The sequence below is a fragment of the Scleropages formosus genome, chromosome 19 (assembly GCF_900964775.1).
Source record: "Scleropages formosus chromosome 19, fSclFor1.1, whole genome shotgun sequence".
Taxonomy (NCBI): Eukaryota; Metazoa; Chordata; class Actinopteri; order Osteoglossiformes; family Osteoglossidae; genus Scleropages; species Scleropages formosus.
The window spans coordinates 11,265,374-11,285,730 of NC_041824.1; the positions used below are offsets into that span (position 1 = coordinate 11,265,374).

General features: G+C 41.2%; 1 protein-coding gene across 1 annotated transcript; it reads left to right on the forward strand.

Annotated features, from left to right (window-relative positions):
• The first annotated feature begins 10,499 nt into the window (after positions 1-10,499).
• Positions 10,500-20,125, forward strand: LOC108931669 (desmoglein-2-like). The gene is made up of 14 exons (XM_029246110.1): positions 10,500-10,658; positions 11,251-11,370; positions 11,790-11,945; positions 12,063-12,204; positions 12,507-12,670; positions 12,936-13,070; positions 13,177-13,362; positions 13,454-13,911; positions 14,091-14,233; positions 14,658-14,879; positions 15,311-15,544; positions 16,122-16,261; positions 17,561-17,854; positions 18,560-20,125. Exons 1-14 carry the CDS (start codon positions 10,605-10,607, stop codon positions 19,676-19,678), a joined length of 3,567 nt encoding a protein of 1,188 aa, XP_029101943.1. The 5' UTR covers positions 10,500-10,604; the 3' UTR covers positions 19,679-20,125.
• The last annotated feature ends 232 nt before the right edge of the window (positions 20,126-20,357 follow it).

Genomic DNA, 20,357 nt, shown 5'->3' on the forward strand with positions numbered 1-20,357 from the left:
CTGTCAGTCAATGTAATTCTACTGGCCTTTACCCCTCTTTTCACATGTTTCAGAGTGAAAGTGCCCAGGGCCGACAGACACCAAAATCCAGTTCTGCATTGATTGTCTCTAAGGTGTAGTACTTTAACTATCTCAGTGATCTGACCCCCCTGAACCACACAAACACTGGAAAAGCAGGACCTGCCCTGGGAATGTGTGCACAAGCTATTTTCATACATAAACATTTATTAAATTAAAAAAAAATGCTGCATTGAGATTAGAAAGCTAACCTAAATGTGTTAATAAAGAGGGTGTAGTAATAAAATAAAGGGTTAATTCATCTTATTTTTTTATTTTTCGGATGGCAGTTGTTCATTTTCTGCAGTACAGGATTGTTTTATATCACACCTACTTGTTAAGACATGAGTAAGTGCATAGTAACTATTGTCTGGTGTCTCAGTCACTGATGACTAAGGCCCTTACCAGATTAGTTCAAGTTTCATCTGTACTGCCTTTCCGTGAGAAAACTATATGTAGTCTTTATTGATACTCATTTTAATTACAAACAAATGCTTTGAAAATAACATCATCTATAAAAGTTCAGAAAAAATGCCGGTCAATTGTTTACAATTGTGCAACCAATAGATATACACCATTATGCATTATTCAATTATCGGAAATCTCAGGCTTGGCCTAGCAACACTCAAACAGTTGAAAGTGACTAAAGAACTACCACAGTAATCAAAGGGAATGCCACTAAATAATAACATTTATAGCGTTCTCTATTTTTGGTTACACTACGTGCCTTAGTTCTACCATGTCTGCATTCTGGTTTTATTTGGATATATTGAAAATATACACCTATTTTTTCCATTGTGAGAAAAAATGAGCAGTCGGCCTCCACTGTAGAAATACAGACATTTCCCTAGAAACTACATTTGCGTTATGTATTCTGAACTAACCCCTTCTGTCCTCAGCTCTTCCATTTTAGCCTTTTAAAAATTTGAAAGATTTAAAAAAATGACCTTTTAATGCAAGTATCATAAGAGATCATTTGAACAACTGACTCAGATTAACCCGAATACTAAACAATATTTCTGTTGTGTGTGCATAAACTAATTTTCTTACTTTGTGATAAAGTTCACTTTCTTATAGCATAATACATATAAAATGTAATCATGATAAGTAGAAATTAAATGCCACTATTTCCTGAAGGTCACATACCAAATTCCTCTTCATAAAGGCAAAATACTTCATAACTTGTAGGAATGTGAACTTAGTTGAGTGCCTGTGCAGCAAAGGAAAGCTTACTTTGGGTATTGTGAAAATATTTTAAATTGCACTTTTAAATCATTATCTACAGTTAACAAAAGAGTGAATACATTTTGTAGGCTATGCATAATCATTGTTTTTCCTGTTTACAACAATGTATGGCATTTTACCAACTATATTCATAACCCATTTTTAAGGAACTTTGAAAACGTCTTAAATAAACATTTTTTTTAGTTTCTTCTTGGCCTAGTGTGACCCTGGCAAAGTATGAGGACTCAGAGAAATGCTCAGGGTATGCTAAAATTCCCCAGTGGAGTGCAATAGATAAATACTTGGTAAGACTATAAATACTTACAAATACCCCACCCATTAAGACGTCCCTCTTTTAATTGTACGTGAATATGTGAAGGAAAATGTATATATTTTTTTTTAAATCTCAGAAGTCAGAAAACACTATGCAGCATGTGGAGTGAAAAATATACAAAGGTAAAGAGAAACGTCCCATGATCGACTTTGACCTCTGGGCTCCTTTCACTCCCGTCTGATACATGGCCACAATAGTGCTTTCAGGGGAGTGTCTCTCTGCTGTGGCTCCAGAAACCCAACCCAAACATTATCTGCTCAGCACAGTTTGCACACAAACACACTGTACTTAAACCAAACTATTCTACCACTCATTAGTTATATTGATTCAGTTGTGTTGCCTTCATAACACCGTCATATATATACAGTATGCACAAATGCTTATTCTACAGTGATTTCTCTCAGTGAAAATGTATAGCTTACAGACCTTGTCAACCGCATTAGGCAGAGTCTCCAAAGCCTATTCACACATTAAACTAACAAAATGAGGACATTTCTTAAAAAATACTGTATGCAATTTAATTTAATTTAAAATAATTGTGGTAGGGGACGTGGTGGTGTGGCGGGTTCAGCCAGTGCCCACTGTGTGGTGGGTCTGAGGTTTGAGTCCTGCTTGGGGTTCCTTGCGATGGACTAGCTTCCCGTCCTGGGTGTGTCCCCTCTACCTTGGCCTTACATCTCGTTGCCGGGTTAGGCTCCAGCTCGCTGCAACCCTGCTTGGGACAAGCAGTTGTTGTCAGTGGAATAGAATAATTTTGGTTTCATGATATTCATTGGGCAGCAAGGAATACAGAAGTAATACAGAAGAGTGTATAGCCAAAATGTTACTTAACTAGTGTAGCGACTGTTATGCATTGTAGGCTTGCAACATGCGCAGCAACAGCAGGGGTTCTGTGAATGTAGACTACTTGTCCGTAACTAAACTCTTAAAAAACGTCAAGAAGTTTGTCTGAGGCTGAGAGACACAAAGGGATTCTAGAACTCCCTGGTGACAGTGATTTGTCTGTTCACATGTTTTCAGTTGTTTTTCCTGCTTTAAAGGTCATGACCTTATTCGCAGGTTGTTCTTCAGTTTTTAAAAGCCTGTTTTTGTTCAAACTCCCTCTGTTCTGTGCCTCTGTCTTTCCACTGTGATCACTTCCACCCTAAAATCAGTCGCAAAACTCATGTCTTTCTTCTGTGTTAGTCTGCAAAATCATTTCAGTTTAAGAAGGCTTATTGAACAAAAACAGGCACCGTATCTATCATATACTGGGTCAGCAGGTGGTGTAGTGGTTAACAGTAAAGGACCTGGGTTTGAATTCCACCCCTTGCTGTAATACCCTTAATCAAGGTGTTTACTCTGAACTGATACAGTAAAGAATAACCTACTTACCAAAAGGGGAAAATCACTGTAAGTAACTAAGTTTATAAACCTATCACTGTAAGTCACTTTGGAGAAAAGTGTCAGCTAAATAACAATAATTTATTTGTCTGGAAAAAGCAATTTGACTCACATTGGCTAACACCTGATAGTCATCACTCTTCAATGACACCACAAGGAAACTAGAAAACAGGTGTTTTCTCATTCAGTTGTCATGTGTTGATGTGAACCTTCACTCTGTCATATCCCGTTTATTGCTGCCAGACAAACGCAACACTAAGTCATATTTTCTTTGAAATTACAGGCAACGCCTTCCAGCTAATAGACATGATCATTTTTAATGTTAATTTGTTGTTCATAATACTAAAAAAACCTGATTAAACACTTCTCTGTTGTCCTTTAACTCAAGCCAAATCACTCGTTCAAAGTAACAAAGCCAAACTGGCTAGAATACAGTTCCTGATCTGATGGTAAAAAGAATTCAGCTAATCATGGTAAAAAGAATTCAGCTAATCATGGTAAAAAGAATTCAGCTAATCAATGTAACTACAGTTTAAAAATTTAAAAATAATGCATTTTCTTTGATATTTTAAGATTTTGTTGCTCATTCTGAACATGAAACTACCATGTGACTTTCCCAGTGCTCTTTTATTTGCGGACGAAGAAGTTAAAATAAAATCAGAATGATGAATGGAGAAAGGAGGGTACGATGGCACAGCAGGTTTGGCCAGGGCTGCTCTCTGGTGGGTCTGGGATTCGAGTCCTTCTTGGGGTGCTATGCAATGGACTGGCGTCCCGTCCGGGGTGTGTCCCCTCCCCTCCAGCCGTCGCCCTGTGTTGCTGAGCTTGGCTCTGGTTCGCCGCAACCCTCCTTGGGACAAGCAGTTTCAGACAATGTGTGTGTGTGTGTGTGTGTGTGTGTGAATGTGAATGTGAATGGAAAAAATCAATTACTGATTGTGTCCAACAGCTTAAAGTTGCCTTAATGAATCTAAGTCCCTTGTAATGAATTAGTTCAATCACTTTACACTGGTTTATAAATGTGTCATAATACAGTGTATTCACCGTAAATCTGTGCTGCATAGTTTATCTCTGTTCATGATTCCATAAAGAAAGATTTGTGAACCCTGAAATGCAGTGTGTTGCTCTGTAGTCGTGACTTTTGAATGTAAATATACAATAGTCCATTATTATACACACACACACACACACACACACACACACACACACACACACACACACACATTTTCTGAACTGCTTGTCCCATACAGGGTTGCGAGGAACCGGACCCTAACCCGGAAACTCAGGGCGCAAGGCTGGAGGGGGAGGGGACACACCCAGGATGGGACGCCAGTCCGTCGCAAGGCACCCCAAGTGGGACTCAAACCCCAGACCCACTGGAGAGCAGGACTCGGTCCAACCCACTGCACCACCGCATCCCCCCTTCCATTATTATACTGCTACTTAATGTTATATTACTCTGTTAGTTAGACTAGGACTATTTAATTATGTTGTATTTACTTATATTTACTTCCCTGAAATTTAATGAATAGATTTTTTATGTTGCAGATACTAAGGTTGCCATGACAATATTTATTTACTCTAAGTACTCTGTGTGGGGGGGTGCAGTGGCACAGCAGGTTTGGCTGGGTCCTGCTGTCTAGCAGGTCTGGGGTTCAAGTCCTGCTGGGGGTGCCTTGTGATGGACTGGTGTCCTGTCCTGGGTGTGTCCCCTCCTCCTCCAGGCTTGCGCCCTGTGTTGCCAGGTGAGGCTCTGGCTTGCCGCAACCCTGCTTGGGGCAAAGCGGTTTCAGCCTGTGTGTGTGTGTGTGTGTGTGTGTGTGTGTGTGTGTGTATGTGTGTGTGTGTGTGTGTGTGTGTGTGTGTATCCTCATTCTCTGTGTAACAAACACTTGGAGTGTTCATAGCAAACAGGCTTTTCAGTAAAGTATGTAAGTGGATGTCAAAAATTCCTTAAGACAGAAAGTACGGGTATCACCTTGTCCCTCATTTCAAGAGTATACTGAACTTTGCTCTCTACAGCATTTCATTAACAGATGTAATTCCATTGCATTGCCTGCAACAGCTGGCACACCTACCTGTCATATATATAATATACAGTATGTGTATATATATATATAATTTCATTCTTACCTTACTATACAAGAAAAAAAGATTTCATCCAAATATTTACTTCTGGTTCCATCATAGAAAACCTTTGAGATAAAATAGATAAAATGCATATATATACACACACACACACACACACACACACACCTTCAGAGCCGCTTGTCCCATGGGGTCACGGGGAACCGGAGCCTACCCGGCAACACAGGGCGTAAGGCCGGAGAGGGAGGGGACACACCCAGGACGGGACGCCAGTCTGTCGCAAGGTACCCCAAGCGGGACTCGAACCCCAGACCCACCGGACAGCAGGACTGTGGTCCAACCCACTGCGCCACTGCGCCACCGCACCCCCCTAAAATGCATATATTGAAATTTTTCTTGTTTTTAAACAGGTTCTGCACATGCAGGTGGGGGAAGCTGATAGCGTAGTGGTTAACGCTGCTGCCTTTGGATCCAAAGGTTGCTGTAGTACGCTTGAGCAAGGTACTTATCATAAATTGCTTCAGTAAAATTACCCAGCTGTGTAAGTGGGTAAATAATTCTAAGTAGCTTGATGTTGTAAGTTGCTTTGGAGAAAAGCATCAGCTAAATGAATCAATGTGAGGTGTCCTGCATGAGCATTGAATATTTTGTGCACTTATCGTGTGGTGTGCCAATGTTGCTGGGAGTACTTTCATACACTCTGAAGTCTATTTCCTGTCATTTTTCTTTTTTTTTTTACATTCTGGAATTGTTAAAATGTGATTGCATTGGTTGTGTGTGTTAAATGAGGACATTTCAATCATCTGAAGCTCTTGAGTCATCATCATTCCACAGCACCCTAACATGTTGGGCTGTGAGAAAGGACAGGCAGGGACGTGTACTGCAGGGATCGGATTTCCTCCCACTGGTGCCCTGCGAATTAAACTGACAACGCAGACAGATACTACGGTCCAAACAAAAGCAAACACGCCCTGATGAGTCACAGCCGTGCCACACCTTCGCCCTGCATGCAGGAGCTGCACAAGCAAGGGACATGAAAACAAAGAAGACTGAGCACACCTGCATTCTCTGAGGTCAACTCCCACTGCAACACACCCTCTCAATTCCCTGGGGGAAGAACGCACAAAAAACAAGAATCAAAACACTGTTCACTGCGTGTGTGTGTGTGTGTGTGTGTGTGTTTTACAAGTTTTAGATGTACTGAGAAGCGCACACCCACAAAAAATAATACATTCGTCTTCGCTCCCAAATTACACTGGAGCTGCTCTGACTCCCGTCCTGGTGCACATGCTCATGTTTGTTCCAGCTAAACTGTTCGCTAAGTTGTTTTCAGCTGAGCTGTATGCACAATATTTTAAAGAGTCTGTTTTAATTGAATTACTTTCTGGAGGATTATGTTGAAATTTTCGTTTAATTTAACCTAAACCGCTGTGAACATAAAGATATTATGATTCTCATACAATATGACAAGGTTTGGCCTTTAACTTCTTTCTCCCTAGTCTGATATTTAACAAGTACCTTTAGCTGTATACTGTTTTACTGTAGGGGGTGGGGTGCCGCAGGGGGTTTGGCCGGGTCCTGCTCTCTGGTGGGTCTGGGGTTTGAGTCCTGCTTAAGGTAGTCTTGTGATGGACTGGTGTCCCGTCCTGGGTGTGTCCCCTCCCCCTCCAGCCGTGTGTCCTGTGTTGCTGGGTTTGGCTCCGGCTCACCGTGACCCCGCTTGGGACAAGCGGCTTCAGCCTGTGTGTGTGTGTGTGTGTGTGTGTGTGTGTGTTTGTTTGTTTGTTTTACTGTACAGACAACTTCATGTTTGTTCAAAATTATTACAGGTGTAAGTATTACAGGTGTACTGTCTCAAGACAGCAGTGGACACCTTTGCATGAGATCTTCAGTTTTTGGGCAATCTGATCCGTGAAATAACCTCCTTCTTGCAAAACAACAATAGACTTATGTCTTTCTTGAGAAAGCTGTTGTTGTTTTGGCCATTTTTAATCCCAGAAATTAACTTTGGGAATTGTAGTACCTTGCAACCCAAGGAAAGACAATTTACATGCTTTCTTGAGCAAAGCAGGTTATAGGTATGCATACACAATGACAAAGGTTTCTCTACAATTTGCATTATCATCAGTAGAGTTTACTAGTAATAATGCCAGTTGTAACTGGAGTAATGTCTGCTGAAAATGGGGCTTTGCATATGTGAATAGTAAACTATAAATTAGTCATTTCAAGCAGTAATAGCAATTCCCAATATACTCACAGCGCCCGGGTGGTGCGAGAGGACGTGGGTTCGATCCCTGCTCAGTCTGTGTTGAGTTTGCATGTTCTCCCTGTGTCTGCGTGAGTTTCCTCCAGATGCTCTGGTTTCCTCCCACACTCCAAAGATATGCTGTTCAGGTTCCCCCATAGTGTGTGAGTGACAGAGAGAGTGTGTTCCACTGATGTATGGATGAGTGACCCATTTTAAGTAGTGTATCTAGCAGTGTAAGTCACCATGGTGAGTAAGGTGTGTGGGCTTATAACACTTCGCGGAGTTCATTGGAAGTCACTTTGGAGAAAAGTGTCTGCTAAATAAATAAATGTAAATGTAAATGTAATGATGTCTTGGCTTTATTTTAAGTCAATTTAACCTGACTAAATATCAGTAAGTATCAGTGCAAACTATAAACACTTCTGGCAGACATACATATATAAAGATCTCCCTCTCACGGGGTGGTGTGTGTGTCTTCCTCATGCTTGGGTCCTTTACCAGAGGCCTTGGAGTTTGAGGGTTCTGTGCAATATCGTAGCTGTTCCTAGGATTGCACTCTTCTGGACAGAGACTTCAGATGTTGGTCCAAGCTGCTGGAGTCATTCTCCCAGGATGGGGGTCACAGTGCCAAGTGCTTATATTAAGAGTGGGACCACTCTGGACTTCACCTTCCACAGCCATTCCACTTCTTCCTGCAGCCCTTGCTACTTCTCAATCTCCTCATGGTCTTTTTTGATATTGCTATCAGTTACACTTGCTCCCTCTATCACAATTGCCCCCTTTTCCTCCCTGTCAACAACCACTATGTCTGGTTGGTTGGCCAGCCAGCTGCTCATCAGTCCCTCTGCACATCATGAGGAGTTTTTGTGTCTTGACATCTATTTGCTCCTCTGGCCAACTTATTATTCCAGCTGCATATCTGATAGCTCATTCATGCAGTGAGCTTCTTCAGCCAGTAGGTGTGGAGTCTCAAGTCCTGTCCAGTTCTTCATCCTTGAGACACGCTGTTGGATGTCTGCCTTTGTGACAATGACTGGTTCTTCCTCTCAGGTCCATCAGCCACTAGACAGTGATGTTGTGTGATGCCTCCCTTAACCAGCTAACCTCTCTCTGCATTTCCTTCATCTTGAACTCAAGTCTTTTTCTTGGGAGGGAATCTCTGCAGCATTGCTATTGCAGTGGCATCTACAGGCTCATTGGTTTTTTGGTGAGGGTGGTTGTGGGTATAGTGAACAGAGCTGTGTTGACATATTATTTTCATGGGCAGCTGGTTTTTTGATCCTGCTCTCCTCCCTCACAAATAGCCCTTTGTTTTCATGCTGCTGAGTACCATGGCCATTGTGTTGGAGACAATTTCCAACTGTGACGGTAGCTTCCTTCTATTGATGTTTCAGCATTGAGTAACCACTTGCTTAGTGTAGATTCTGGTCTTCTGCTCCTCCATACATTGTATGTAATCCCCTTCCGTGGGTCTGCTGTTGTAGTACTCCCTTACTTCCATGTTCTCAGTCCATGAATGTCTTCTTCTAGGTATTCCTTGATAATCCAGGCAGCATCTTCAGTTACACTTCTGGCAATCATGTTCCAACATAGGCTTGCGTATAGCATTAGGAGTCTAGGCTCAGGACTCTTAGTAAAGGCTTGCCCTAACCGGGATTTGAACCCCAGTATCTTGCACTCAAGTGGGTGACACTACTTGTAGGCCATCAAGCTGATATGTGTGTAGTTCCTGTTATAAGCAATAATACGAATTCAGATATAACGCGACTGGTAATTGGCTCCCCTCTTCTGCTAAAAGGATCCAAAAGGATCATCATTTTATTAGTATTATTACTACTATTACTATGTAATGCTAATAGTAATAACACTAATAATAAAAATAATACACACACACACACACACACACACACACACACACATTTTCTGAAACTGCTTGTCCCATACAGGGTCGCAGGGAACTGGAGCCTACCCAGCAACACAGGGCGTAAACATTTGGAAAACATTTTTCAAGCAGTCTTCCAGTTATTGTGTGAAAAAAGGAAAAAAAAATGTATAATTTTAATTTATTATTATTTTTATTAAGGGGGCACAGTGGTGCAGTGAGTTGGCCCGGGTCCTGCTCTCCAGTGGGTCTGGGGTTCGAGTCCCGCATGGGGCATCCCGTCCTGGGTGTGTCCCCTCCCCCTCCGGCCTTACGCCCTGAGTTGCCGGGTTAGGCTCCGGTTCCTGCGACCCCGTATGTGACAAGCGGTTCAGAAAATATATATATGTGTGTGTGTGTGTGATTGCAATGCAGTGGGTTTAGCCTGGTCTGGGGTTCGAGTCCTGCTTGGGGTGCCTTGTGACGGACTGGCGTCCTGTCCTGGGTGTGTCCCCTCCCCCTCAGGCCTTACGCCCTGTATTGCAAGGTTAGGCTCCGGCTTGCCACAACCCCACTCGGGACAAGCGGTTTCAGACAGTGCGTGTGTAATTATTTGATTACTATATTGTGCATCTATTGCTTGTTTCATTATTTGATATTCATTGTTTGTTAGTTAGGGGTGCGGTGGTGCAGTGGGTTGGACCGCAGTCCTGCTCTCCGGTGGGTCTGGGGTTCAAGTCCCGCTTGGGGTGCCTTGCGGCGGACTGGCGTCCCGTCCTGGGTGTGTCCCCTTCCCCCTCTGGCCTTACGCCCTGTGTTGCCGGGTAGGCTCTGGTTCCCCGTGACCCCATAAGGGACAAGCGGTTCTGAAAATGTGTGTGTGTGTGTGTTTGTTAGTTGATGTGGGGGTGTGGTGGCGCAGTGGGTTGGACTGCAGTTCTGCTCTCCAGTGGGTCTGGGGTTCGAGTCCCACTTGGGGTGCCTTGCGGCGGACTGGTATCCCGTCCTGGGTGTGTCCCCCTCCCCTTCCGGCCTTGTGCCCTGTGTTACTGGGTAGGCTCTGTGACCCCGTATGGGACAAGTGGTTCTGAAAGTGTGCGTGTGTTTTTTCGTTTTATTTTTGTTTGTATGTTCAAAGCTTCCCCTAGCAGGATTTTTTTTTTCTGAAGGTTGGGTGTGTCACCATTAATAATTGCCAAAAGGAGAGGCACCAACATAATTATCGAAAGTGAGGGAAAACCCTGTTACCTGCTGGGCAGGACCTACTACAAACTCGTCTGGGTGTGTGTCTGGGGTCGGCTCCGTGTGTGTACAACATGTACAGTACCGGCAGGTGTGACTCTGCTAACATGATATTATGTTGAGACAAAGTCACAGGGCAGACTGTTGATCGAGAGCATCTCAGCATCATGGAACGGCTTTCCTTGCCTGGAAGAGCCCTGCTCTTTCTTCTCATATTTGTGGTAAGTAAAACATTTCTTTCCCCCCTGCTGTTTATTTCTGTGACATTCTTCTTTTCCTTTTTCTTAAATATTAATTTTCAAAATGTTACTACACTTTAGAACTTTCAGAAAAGGTACAGATGTTTGAAGTGTATTATATCATAAATATTATAATATTTAAATATTATTCTATATTATTCTAAAATTAAAATGTAATAATAATGCAGCAGCATTGCTGAATTATTTTTTGTACAGTAGATTATATTTTTTCCTCTGATACTTCAAAATAACAATACTCTACTGTACTCTATTTCTATAATTTACTAGTTATAGTTCTAGATTTTGGATGTACAGTAGCAGTGTGCTTATGTCTGTATAAAATGTGACTTCAACATCACAAATAAAGTGTAGTAAAATGACCAGCTGCAAAATAAATATCAAATTGTTACTTAGTTCTTGCTAATTTGGTGATTTTTTTGTTATTGTTTAAGAAAAATTAGTTCAATGTTATGTACTTGGTTTAGAGCTCTTCTATCTTAGAAGAAGTAAGTTTTATTTGGACATTTTTAGTCTTAGTTGTCATAATTATTTTTTTTTTACCATTATTTTTCAGATTTCCAGATCTGAAGTTGATGCAGGACCATTGCTATGGAGGCAGAAGAGGACTTGGATTCCTCCTCCTAAGATGCTAATAGAAAATGTAGATTACAGAAACGAGCCTTTTATTGCTAGGGTAAGATGACAAAGTAGGGCAACGCTTTCATAAGCAATCAAAACTTAATTTATGTAAACTCACCTGTTCAATTTAATTTTTTTGCTGAGTCAGGTCTGTGATAATAGGAACTATTGTTATATATGCTGTTGCAGCAGGTACCAGTTTTAGAGAGTGCACTGGAAGAAAGTTAGCCCAGACAATGTGAGTGTATAAATTCAGTGTTCTAAGCTTATTAAACAGTCATTTTAGAACTGGGATTGTCTGTCTTTATTGAGAAGAGACAGAATAAAACATGGTCCAGAACCCAGTTTATTGCTTGCTATCAGTTCTTTGTCTATCCAAAACCCAAACTACAAACTATTCAAAAAGTGCAAATGTTGTTTTGTACTTACAAAGAACTCAAATAAACACGATTATCATTAATATTTTCATTTCAGATCTTTTCTGATGAGCAAGCTAACTTACCAGTGAGGTATTCGTTGAAGGGGAAAGGTGCCACTGAAAACCCTGAGAATTTGTTTGTCGTTGACCCTGACACTGGTTTGATTCGTCTTACAGACATTTTGGATAGGGAGAAAATCCCTGAGTACAATGTAAGTACATCTGTCAGACTTGCAACTTAATTGTTAACATTCAATAAAATGCATTTAGGTTATTACTAAAAACATGTTGGTCACGTATAGGTCTGTTTTTTTTTTCCGCTCTTTCAGTTACTAGGAGTTGCAAAGTATCTCGATGGGTCAAATGCAGAGACGAACCTCCCACTGAGATTTAAAGTTCAGGATGAAAATGATTGTACTCCTGTATTTGGTCAAATGTCACCTGGCGCTGTGAAGGAATTAAGTCCAGCAGGCAAGATTTTGTATTGCTGTTTAACATTTCTCGTTACATTTCTCCACTCGTCAGATCCCTTGAAACCTAATACGCAGGAACAAAATCAGAAATTTTAGGAAATCTGTTTCTGTTATTTGTCTGAAATCAATTTTGATGAAAAACTGTTGCAATTATTCATTTGTTTGTCATGCTTCACACTGTCAACACTTCTCAATTACTATATACACATCACCTGTCAAATTGAATTCGGTGAGACTGCAGAATATACAGAGATGCTAGGATTAGATGGAATGATCAGTTTGTCCCTCTTTACATTCTAGAGACTTACATCATGACAATAAATGCAACGGATGATGATGAACCTGGTAATCCAAATTCACAAATTAAGTACACTATTGTGGACCAGAAACCAGCAGGAGAAAGTATGTTCTACATTAGTCCGCAGGGTGAGCTCTTTGTTCGAAGGGCAGCTCTTGACAGAGAAGTAAGCAGCATATTCAGCAACTAATGTTTTGTGTGTATTCTCTTCATGTGTGCCTTTGTGTGAGGGAAAAGAATGTATACAGTATCAATGACAAGTTTTCTTTTAATGACATCAACAAAATTGAATTTAAGTTGGAAATAAACTGGAAAAAAGGCAGTTGTTGTTACAATTTGGTAGATATAGTACTGCATTGACCCTGGTGCCTCTGTCATAAACTTCAAAAAAACTTTTTTTTTTAATGAAATTACTGTTTTCCTTCTCGCAGACACAGGATGCTTATATGTTGACTATTGAAGGAACAGACCTCAATGGTGCAATCAATGGCAATACCGGAACTGGGACCGTTGTAGTTAACATCCTTGACGTCAATGATAATCTTCCTGTTCTGGAGAAAGACAGTGTAAGTTAAAACTCCTTATTACTTAGATATTTCTTGTAAAATTTGTCAGTACCCATATATGATTGTTTGCTGTTTACATTTGTCCTTGAATTCCCTTCACCTGCAGTATGAAGGCAGCATAGAAGAGAACACAGCCAACATGGAGGTGATGAGATTCAAAGCCATTGATGCTGACTTGGAATATACTGACAACTGGCTGGCCCAGTATGAGATCATTTCAGGAAATGAAGCCGGGTACTTCAGCATTGAAACGGATCCAAAAACCAACGAGGGAGTTTTGATGTTGAATAAGGTACGTCAAAGCTTATGTGGCTTATAGGGCCCTCTTCCATGACAAAGTGTGAAGTAAAAAATACAACACAAAGGGTTTTTGTCTTTATTAGGCTGTTGACTATGAAGAACTCCAAGAGCTGGACCTCAAAGTTGCTGTGGCAAACAAAGCACCATTCTATCTCTCAGGGGGTGGAGGAGGTGGGGCAGGAGGTGGAGGAGGTGGGGCAGGAGGTGGAGGAGGTGGGGCAGGAGGTGGGGCAGTGGGTGGAGGTGCAGGTGGAGGAGCAAGTGGGGCAGGAGGTGGAGGAGGTTGGGCAGGGGGTGGAGGAGGTGGGGCATGGGGTGGAGGAACAGGAACTGGTGGAGGATTCGGAATAACCGGGACAGGGTACGGAAAAACGTACCCAGTAAAGATCAGTGTGAAGAACCAGCCTGAGGGTCCCAAGTTCAGCCCCAAAGTAAAAGCAATCCCCCTCTCTGAGGACATCAAAAAGATCAACCTCAAAAGTGTGATTGGAAAATACCCCGCGACTGATGAAGACACCAAAAAACCTGCACAGAACGTGAGGTTGGTGTGCAAAAGTTCTTCTACGGCATGAATTTCAGTGTCCCTGTGTGCAATAGTTGTGGTTTATGAGTTCAGTAATAATAGAAAAAATATAAAAAGTCCATTGAGTGCAGAGCATGTGTCATGTTTGAACGCTAACAGGAAACTGAAACCGTGTCGTATTCTTTTACATGTATCAGGTATGCCAAAGGATATGATCCTGACAACTGGCTCATAGTTGATGAAAAAACTGCTGAAATCAAACTCAACAAAATACCAGATCGGGAATCCAAATATCTTGTTAATGGAACATACGTTGCAGAAGTACTCTGCATGACTCAAGGCAAGTGTCACACTGAACGAAAAATTTTAAGCATTATAAGAATAATTGTTAATGTACATTATAAAGCAGAGAGCAGTGCCCCGTCCTATACTTATATTAGATACATATGGAGTTCAGACATAACAGAATATATACACAGAATAATAAAGAAAGCAAATGTCTGTGTGAATTACAGGTGATCCCCGATGTCACAGAGGTGTGTATTAGGTTTATTAAATGCATTTTCGACTTACAATATTTTCGACTTATGATGGGTTTCGAAGAAAATAACCCCATCGTAAATCGGGGACCACCTGTATATTCGAATTAAACTTAATTAAAAATTGAGTTTTGTAACATTTCTTGGGGGTAGTGAGTGTAGTTTAGGCTTCTAGTGTAAAGTCATTTGAGTTCTAATAAATTAATTAAGAGTTTTATTTTCTAGACATGCCATCAAAGACCTCCACTGGCACCATTGCCATCCAGGTGGAAGACTTCAATGATCACTGCCCCCAACTCACAAGCACTTCCCAGACTATGTGCACAGATGATGACAGCCTGCTCATCACTGCTAGAGATGATGATGCTGACCCCAATGGTGCTCCTTTTATGTTCAGTATCATTCCTGAAAGTGCCAAGGAACAATGGAAAGTGGAACGTTTGAATGGTAAGAATAACCAACTGCAGCAAAGTGAACATTTTTTAATTTGAACATAACCATACCAACCATCCAACTTCGTCCAATAGCCTTAACAAATTCAGCACTTCCTTAATTTTCCTCTATTAGTACTTTTTTTCACCTGATTCAACCCTTTAAATCATTTTTCACAGTTACAGATGTTTTGACATGTGTTACCATATTTCAGCTGAGTTTTGAAGGAAAATCCATCAGTATAAATAGCACTAATTATTATTAACTGCTATTTGGCATTTTTATACCAAAATAAAGGAGGGGGGACAGCCAGAAGACACCGTTTAACATCTTCACACAGTTCACATTTCCACCACTGCAAGCTTCTCCCTGATGTGTATAATTAGAACGGATTAACATTATAGAAATAACTGAACGTTTAAATTTTTCTTTTTTTGTCCCTGAAGACACGACAGCTATCCTGCGAGTCCAGAAGCCCTTATGGCCTGGTCCCCATGAGGTTACTGTGGAGATAAAGGACCAGCAAGGATATGCCTGTCCTGACAAACAGGTGTTGAATGTGAAGGCCTGCACCTGCACCGTGGACAAAGAGTGCCATAGCAAAGCAAGGGAGGCGAAGGGGGCCGTGTTTGGGGCCCCGGGGATTGGTCTACTCCTCCTTGGGCTCCTGATGCTCCTGCGTGAGTGTGCATAGCTTGTCACACACACCCAAAGACAAGTATGCACAGTACAGACACACAGAGTGTAGAAAAAGATGCAGCATACTGCTCATATGACCACTTTTCCACCGTCTCGCACACACACACACACACACACACACACTACCTTGCCATAGTGAACAAGATATCTGATTTTATTTAGCTCCAAATTTCATTAAATAAAAATTTTGCATTTAATGGATTCCTTTATTGTCTAGTTTTAATCTGTAGCTCAAATGGCCCTTGGGGTATTCTATAAAATAAATAATTTTCTTTGCACTGTAATAAGGTAAAAAATGTTGATGCTGTTTCTAGAATGGAGTTACTAGCTATATTCTGTGTTCAAGAACAGTTCACTTTAATCAGGTTTTCACCCTATCTAGAGAGCTGGTGAAAATTATATTTTATTAGTATCGGTCATAGGATAAAACTAAATTAATCTGTTAAATAGTTACACATTTAGGTCACAGGCATTTGATGACAGGATGAAATAAGAAAGAAAATTTTAAAATAATTCTTAGACTGAATATGCCATGTTTGTTATTATAATTGCCTACAGTTGTGCCCCTTCTGCTGCTGTTCTGCACTTGTGGTGCTGGTGCTGGTGCAGGAGGGATCGGAGGAGCTTTCTCTGATATTCCTTTTGACACCAAAGAACAACTGATGGCATACCACACTGAGGGCCAGGGTGAGGACAAGGTGAGTGACGCTTTAAATCATAACCGGACACTAAATAACTCTGATGGGTGAAGTTTTAGTAATTTCTACTTCACATTTATGTGAAAACCTGCACAGATGTGTGAATTTTTAATCCAGAAACACTTACTGAAACTTTGAGAAGCCTCAGACTTTTCAGGTGGGTGATATAGTGGCACAGCAGGTAGCACTTATACCTCACAGCTCCCAGATTGTTTGGGTGTCACTTTTAATCCAGCTCAGTCTGGAGTTTGTATGTTCTCTCCCTGTTCGTGTTGGTTTGGCTTCCTCTGGTGCTCTGGTTTCTTCCCACAGACCAAAGACGGTTCTTCATGTCAATTAGTGACTTTAAATTACCCATTTTGTGTGTGTGTGTGTGAGATTAACTGCTTTTTTTGCACCCTGTGCTTCCGTGATGAGCTCTGAACCCCCTGACTTGGATGTGCAGTGTAGGAGAAGTGTGAGACTTTTCAACTAAGTTACATGAGGAACTCTAACTGTTCAGAAATGTACAAGGGGCATATTATGAATGATCCTAAAAATGTGGGCAAATGTGCATAGCTTGTTTTATGTATTCATTTTTGATGCTGTCTTGCAGTTGTATTCTTAAACTGATTTCCAAATTTTAACAAGTTTCGCATTCGTGGGGATGGTGTGGAAGCAGAAATGTACTGTCTACACTTGAGAATTTAGTCTGAGTGGAGAACTGATTAAAGACTCTGCAAAATTCAGAGCAGTGATATATAACTGCTTATGATTTTAGCTGCCTGAAATATACTTAAGAGTGGAGGTTCACTTTAATGTTATTCCACACTTATTCACACAGCTCTTCCTGGGCAATGGTCCAACACTACAATCGACAGAAAGCATAACGTCCGAAAAAAAACAAACAGCTTGGGGAGGGGATGATGCAAATGAGTGGAAATTGTTCAGCATCTAGTGGGACAGCCAGTACCGTAGTAGTTAAAGCTACTGCCGTTAGACCCAAAGGTCACAGATTTGACTCTCACCGCTGGCTGTAGTACCTATGAGCAGGGTACTTACCCTAAATTGCTCCAGTAAAATTATCCTGCTATATGAATGAGTACATTATTGTAAGTGGCTTTGGAAAGTGTGAACTAAATGTAACTATAAAATTTTATTTAAATCAAGACTCAGCTTATATAAGTGTACCAGTGTATAGGAAAACAAGTACAATAAGTAAAAAAAAACACATAAATATAGAAAGCATTAAGTTAATTCATTCTTAGTATAACCTACCTGCTTGAAATTGTCAAACTAATTGATTTTTCACCCCTACAGGATGTGCCGCTGCTAAGTGCTCCTGCTGACCTCAGCAGAGGATTCACTAAATCTGCAGCTATTAGTTCATGCGCTCCTGTACCTGCAGACGTTGGCCTCCTGTCCACTTCCTCAATGATGGGTGGTGGGACCAGTTTCGTCATTCATAACAATGACCCCATGGAAATGTCCCAAAAAGACATGCTGGGCAATAACAGAGGGAGTGCTTTTAATTTGAGGCATGGAAGAGTTGAAGGTGATATGTACGACGGAATAGCCCTTCCAGGTCATTATTTGAAAGAGTACTACTCGCAGGTGAGTAGTCTGATTTATTTCCAAATCATAGTGAGTTGAACAACAACAGAGGTCCTGAAAGTTTAATAACAAAGAAACTGGCATCATTTCCACATCTAAAAACTACAAAAAAGTGAGCTACCCTGCACTTCTTGAGAGAAGGTGATTAGAGACCCCAATCGTGGAAATAGTTCAAATGAAACATAGACCAGGAATGTAAATGCAGTAACACAACTGCCATTTAATTTGTAATGCATGTCTGTATGATGTGGGTCATGAAGGAAATTCTATTTTACAATTTCAGTTTGCTTTGAATATGTCATGTAAATTGTACACATTCTCATACAGCTTGAAAATAAAAATACAAGCCATTTATAACTTGTCCAGTATGTAAGACGATAATAAAATACTAAATACTATACTATGCTAACACTAAATACTAATACTACTTGAAAGTGAAATGTGAAAAGGTAAAGTGAGACTCCTCAAAATGACAAAAATGAGAAGTCATTTTTTAGTTTGCAATGTTATTTCCTCAGTCTATTTGCATTTCTGTCTTAATGAAAATGCATTTAGTAATAGATCAACATTTTGGGTCAACTTCTAATTACTATCTCTATATATACTTTATTTTTAAAGCATAAAGTATGTACTATATAGCATACATGTTTTTTATAGCAAATATATGTCTGAAAAATCCCATGCTTTCCATATTCATCATTCTAGAAGGCCAGCTGTGCAGCAGGAAATGAAGCTGAGACAGAAGACTTGTTGGCGTTTAACTTCGAAGGACACGGATCACCCGTGGGGTCTGTTGGGTGCTGCAGTCTCCTTGAGGCAGACAATGATCTGGAATTTCTGAACAACCTGGGCCCCAAGTTCAAAACCCTGGCGGAGATCTGTAGAGGTCCAGAAGTGGAACCAGAGGTGTCCGTCCCACCACCACAGCCCAAAGCAGAACACACCACGATGACAAGTGTGGTCACAAACAGTGCTCTCAGTGCGTCTAGTTTACCTCCACCCAGCAGCCATGTGGAAAAGCATGTTGTCGCAGAGACGAGTCGCACGGCTACTCTTCCTAGTGTGACAGTTCGTGAGAATGCGATGATTCCTAATCAGGCGTATGTCATTCAGCAGCCTGTGTACCTCGCCTCGACCCCTGTGTTGCAAACAACTCAGTATGTTATGGAGCCACAGGTTCACAACACTGTGCTGGTGTCAGAGTTGCCCTCAGTTTCAAACATGCAGACAATGTATGTAGTAGATGGTGTTCCAGGCCCAGAAAGCGTGATTATGAAGGAGCGGGTTGTGACAGGTCCGGCTGTTGGAGGGGTGGTCAGCAGTAGTGTAGGTACTGGTCAGGTGGTGCGAGAGGGTTTAGTGGGAGTGAACTCAGGCCTTGTAGGCATGAATAATCTCTATGGATCACAGAACCTTATTTTATTGGAAGGAGCAGGAAGCGGAGGCCAGCTTCTCCAGAATGGAACCCTGCAGAAGCGTGATCTGTCTGGATCTCAGAAAATCTTGCTGGTGGATGGTCAGATGGCATCTGGACAGGTGATCTCAGGAGGGTCTTCTTGGGTCCAGCAAGGGTCTCTACACAGGGGAAACCTTTCTGGGTCTCAGAACATCCACATTGTGGACGGACAGGGAGCCAGCGGATTGGTAGTGCAGGCGGGAACCTCAGGGTTGACCCAGGGGGTATTGCAGGCAGGTCAGCTGTCAGGAATGCAGAGTGCAGTCTTTGCAGAACAAAATGTGTCTTCCAGGCCTAGTGGAGTAATGGGGTCGAGGAGCTCTGCGCAAATAAATGGTCTTCCTGTCTTAAAGAAACACACCCGCTGAAGAGATGAAAAAGTTTTGGTTTAGAAGCAAACTGCAGAATGAAGGAAAAAATCTGATGGTCTGCAGAGTATCGTGTTCTGCCAATGGGCCTGATTCTGATTTTATACAATAACTCTCTATTGTACAGATACATCCACCTAGCCAACATCATATTATGTGGAAAAGCTGCATGGTTGATGTAATAGAAAACATTTTTTAAAAAATTATATTTTACCACAGTTTCCTTTCTGTTCATATCTGATTACAAGTTGTAGTCACCTGTCACAGTCCGTGCTTTGCAAAAGTCAACACTGACAGCTAACACTGATATAGACACTGTTCCTATATTTTTAAAGTAATATTTACTCATATATCCAACTGTCTGGAGAGGGACCGTTTATTTTTTTTGTTGTTTTTGATTTTTACATGTAAAGCTTGTGACTCAATACACACTTAATAAAAGTACGAAAACAGGATTAAACTGGCTTCAGAAATTATTTTTTTGTTAACAAATAGATTAAATTTGTCTATTTTCAAAATGTATTTTGAACAACACAAAAATTAAGATAGTTGACAAACAAAAGCCCAAAGATACTGGAACTTTCTCTGGATCTGACATTTACGTTCTAAACCGTTTTTAACTCATTCTTTTGACTAGTCTACTAGTCCATCATGTTCAGAGTGTAGTGTGACTAACCTT